The sequence below is a fragment of the Salvelinus sp. IW2-2015 genome, unplaced genomic scaffold, assembly GCF_002910315.2.
Source record: "Salvelinus sp. IW2-2015 unplaced genomic scaffold, ASM291031v2 Un_scaffold2299, whole genome shotgun sequence".
NCBI classification, from domain to species: domain Eukaryota; kingdom Metazoa; phylum Chordata; class Actinopteri; order Salmoniformes; family Salmonidae; genus Salvelinus; species Salvelinus sp. IW2-2015.
In genome coordinates this window covers 111,899-116,126 of record NW_019943625.1, presented here as the reverse complement: position 1 = coordinate 116,126, position 4,228 = coordinate 111,899, and the positions used below count along the sequence as shown (strand labels likewise).

General features: G+C 41.0%; 1 protein-coding gene and 1 pseudogene across 1 annotated transcript; both read left to right on the top strand.

Moving 5' to 3' along the window:
* Positions 1-1,118: 1,118 nt before the first annotated feature.
* On the top strand, positions 1,119-2,720 carry LOC139025143 (exportin-5-like). The gene is made up of 2 exons (XM_070440199.1): positions 1,119-1,522; positions 1,942-2,720. The coding sequence occupies exons 1-2, from the start codon at positions 1,367-1,369 to the stop codon at positions 2,092-2,094; spliced, it is 309 nt and encodes a 102-aa protein (XP_070296300.1). The 5' UTR covers positions 1,119-1,366; the 3' UTR covers positions 2,095-2,720.
* A 746-nt stretch (positions 2,721-3,466) lies between these two features.
* LOC112073568 (E3 ubiquitin-protein ligase TRIM39 pseudogene) lies at positions 3,467-4,167 on the top strand (annotated as a pseudogene).
* The last annotated feature ends 61 nt before the right edge of the window (positions 4,168-4,228 follow it).

The following is a 4,228-nucleotide window of genomic DNA, read 5'->3' as shown; positions in this document are numbered from 1 at the left end:
AGGCAGGTGTTTGACGTTTCCTCTGATTGAGAACCATATTTAAGGTAGGCTGTCCTCACTGTTTGTTTGTGGGTGGTTGTCTTCCGTGTCCGTATCTGTTACCACACGGGACTGTTTCGTTTTGTCTAAGTCTGTTTGTGCGTTCTTCGTTTCATGTAAGTTCTGAAGTTCAGGTCTGTTTAGTTTGTTTTGTTATTTTGTAATTATTCAAGTGTTATTTCGTGTTTTGTCGTTTTCAGTTAATAAATCATTATGTCTAATTACCACGCTGCACATTGGGCCTCTGATCCTTCTCGCCTCTCCTCGTCTGAGGAGGAGGACGACGTAGACTGCCGTTACACCTCCACTGGTATAAATAGGAATTAGGGACTGGAAGAGCAGGAGAAGATGCATGCCGTTCATGTGACCATCACGTGCGCTTGTGGATGTGTGCGTGTGTGTGTTTGTCTATACATTCTCACAGCAAAATGTGTACTAGAGCATTAATTAAATTAATTAAATGCTCAAGTGATTAAATTCAGGTTAAAACAATGAATACAATTAACAGTTGATCTTATGACTTTATATCCTGTTTAATATGACTAAATGTTACTGTGAGATGATTCAATCAGTAAATGTCTAGTTGATGTGGTGGTTTTGAATTTCTATTTTCAAGCTGAATTTCACTGCATACTTTTATCTTCTCAATCGTAAACTAATCAATTACTAATTCAACTCCCTCTGGACGTGAGATAAAGAGGTGTTAGCCTACATTCTGTTGGTTTGGGGACACTGTGTAATCCCTTGATGATTTAGATAGTCCTCTATCTGCAGACTGGATCCTCTCTCTTTGTACTCTCTCTCTCTCTCTCTCTCTCTCCTGTGTACTTGCCCTCCCTCTTGCAGAGCGTCTCTCCCCAAATGATGAAATTAAGTAAAAGATGAAGCAAATCTGCTCCATAAGGGATAAACAGCTACTGGGATAGGGCACATGCCTTTACATTGGCCCTGTCCAAATATCCATACTAGCGTGCTACATACTTGATCAGCATACTATGTACTACTTTGAGTAAAAAGTATGCAGAATGCCACACCTGCAACGTATTAGTGACTCCTGACTGTCTGAGCAGGTCATGATGACTCAGAACCCCAGCATCACTCACTCTTCTCTCTGTATGACACTTCTCCTCCCCTTCTCTACATCAAACTCTTCTCTCTGTCCTACCCTTCTCCTCCCCTCCTCTACATCTATCTCTTCTCTCTGTCCTCCCCTTCTCCTCCCCTCTTCTACATCTAACTCTTCTCTCTGTCCTACCCTTCTCCTCCCCTTCTCTCCCACTAACTCTTTCCTCTCTTTCCTCCCTCCCTGGATCAGCGGCCGCTGTACATGGAGCTAAGGAGTGTGATGACTCAGATCCCCAGCATCAATCTGGAGGCTCTGGACCAGTACGACCAGCGGCTACTGGAGCCCACCTCCACCCAGAAGGTGGGAGAGAAGAAGAGGAAGGACCAGTTCAAGAAGCTCATCACCGGCACCGTGGGGGTAATACCACCTCCCACCAATAGATGGGGGTGTTCTACAACTTCTATGTTTTTCTTTAAGAAAGACCTAGAATTATTTAATAACAAAATAATGTCTAAAATGTCTCCATTGTGACTGTTGAATTGGATATTACTTATAGGATATAAGTTAGACTTGATTGGCGAATGCTGGCAGGCTCTGGACCACAATGCTTTTAAATCTGCATTAATTGCAATTTGAGTTTTTAGAGTGGGTTTCTGTATAGCACTTTGTGACATCTGCTGATGTAAAAAAGGGCATTATAAATACATTTGATTGATTGATTGACAGTAGTATTTTTCATAAAAGTTTAATTAAATAGGTCCTGTACACTCAAATATAATAAGACAACCATTCAATTCAGACAGATTGTAACTGTATTTGATCTCTCCTCCCCACAGAAAGCTCTGGGCCAGCAGTTTAAAAAGGAGGTACATATCAGAMATCTCCCATCTCTCTTTAAGAAGCCCAAGCTGGAGAAAAGGGACATTGTGGAGSCCAGTGAGACTGGATCTCTAGCAGCTCTCTTCTCCCCAACACAGAACGACATCTAGGAGAACATAACAGCACAGAGAGCCTCTCAGACTGGACTAACACACACACACTTTCTACCCTCCCCAGTGGAATTTTACTGCTGAAGGATTGTCTCATCAAGGGTACGACGTCTCTATCCTATTGGTCAACAGTAGGATGAATGGACTCTACAAACTGTGGACAAAGAGAATCAGAATATTCTTTCATGGACTGAACCCTGCTAACTGGTCATAAATATTTCTCCAAATAATGTGTCTGTCTGTCTGCCTTGATCAGGAATATGGACCAATATGTATGAAGATGATGAAGATGATGGTTATTGTCCTTCATGAGGACATGGCTGTTGCCATAAACCCTGCAGGTTGTAAATGGTAACAACACCTTGCATTTATACTGCTCATATCCTCACTAGCACAACACATTTAGCTTACATTGTGTTTTGTTATTTCTTCTAACATGGACCATCCACCTGGCTGCTAAACATAGAGATAGATAGAGGACTCATCTTTGTATCTGTGTCATTATAGCGTCTGACAGCATGGCCAGCATCATTGAGGCTACAACCCGTAGTCAAGTAGTCAACTGGGTGGGGATTCCTATTTAAAAATGGTGGATGATGGCAATGCCCATGCTAAAATTGGTTATACCCATGATGAGGCCTCTATCTATCTCTATGGTGCTAAACGACAGCGACTATTTTGTGCCACAAGAACCTAAATGGAATCCAGTGAGCATTTCTGAGGTGTAGTCTGGAAAATAGAATAGTCTGGAAAAGGAGAGCTATCATCAAACCAATGTTTTGTACAGGATCATGACTCTGTTGATGGATGAAGTAGAAGTGTCATTAATGTGACATTATGTTTGTTTGTTCTAGTTCTCCCAGCTATGAACAGATGAGAAACCAGTACCACATTACTCTTATGTTAAAGGGATTGTTGGCTGCAACAAGTTTTGTCAGACATTATTGTTAAAAACTGACTGACTAGTGGAGAGCTCATATTTAATTAATCTGTTTTGAAGGTGACGTAAACTTTTGGAAAATATCTACAGGCCTCAATCAGGGGACAAAGTATTTAAAAGTGTAGTGCTTTTTCTATTTTGCTGTTTTTAGATAAAAGTAGACTAGAAAGTCAATTGAAATGGTTGATTTTACCATTTGCTATGTTATGCGTTGGTCTACAAATAGAACTTTTTTTTTTATGTTCTAGCCGCGTTGTGTAGGTATAAAAATAATAGTTTCGTGTTAGAGAGAATAAAACATACAGGACAAAAGTGCCAAGTGTGTAAATCCACTGTCATTGGCCTTTTTTGAACAGGGCCAGAGACTTGAAACTCCACCCCCGAGTCACATGATGACTAAAGTTCATCTCAGTACTGTAACTTTAATATCTCTCCAGGACTCATATCTGTCTGACACACAACACAACACTGGGATTTTATTTAGATTGTTCTGAAGTATCAGGCTGTTAAACCAACCAATACAAGGTCATATCATTATAACTGTGAGCTTTATGTGCAGCTTCACTTGCTTTGAATAATGTGTCCCTTTAAGAGAGGAAGTTGTTAAAAGTCAAAGTGAAAGTAACTTTCAGATCTCAATCCAGAACGGGGTGACATCGTGTGAGAAAATGGCTTCTAGTTCGTCTCTCCCAGAGCAGGATTTCTCCTGTACGGTGTGCCTTGACATCTTTAAGGATCCTGTCATGTTGTCATGCAGTCACAGCTTCTGCCAAGCCTGTCTAAAGGAATGCTGGAAAGACAAGGAATCTCGGGAATGTCCAGTTTGCAGGAGAAGATCCTCTAAGGATCATCCCCCTACAAACCTTTCTCTAAAGAACCTGTGTGAGGCCTTACGGGAAAGGAGACAGACAGATCTGAAAAGTCCAACCACAGGGTCCAAGGTGCTCTGCAGTCAACACAGTGAGAAACTCTGTCTGTTCTGTCTGGAGGATAAAGAGCCCATCTGTTTGGTGTGTCAGGTCTCAAGGAAACATAAAGATCATGACTGCATCCCTGTAGACGAGGCTGTACAGGATCACAAGGTAGGAGAACGATTCTGATAGAAAATATGTGATACATCAATACTCAAACTATGGAACATGAAGTTATCAATGTTTTATTAATGAGTCTGACTCATTTAGATAATAAATAGAT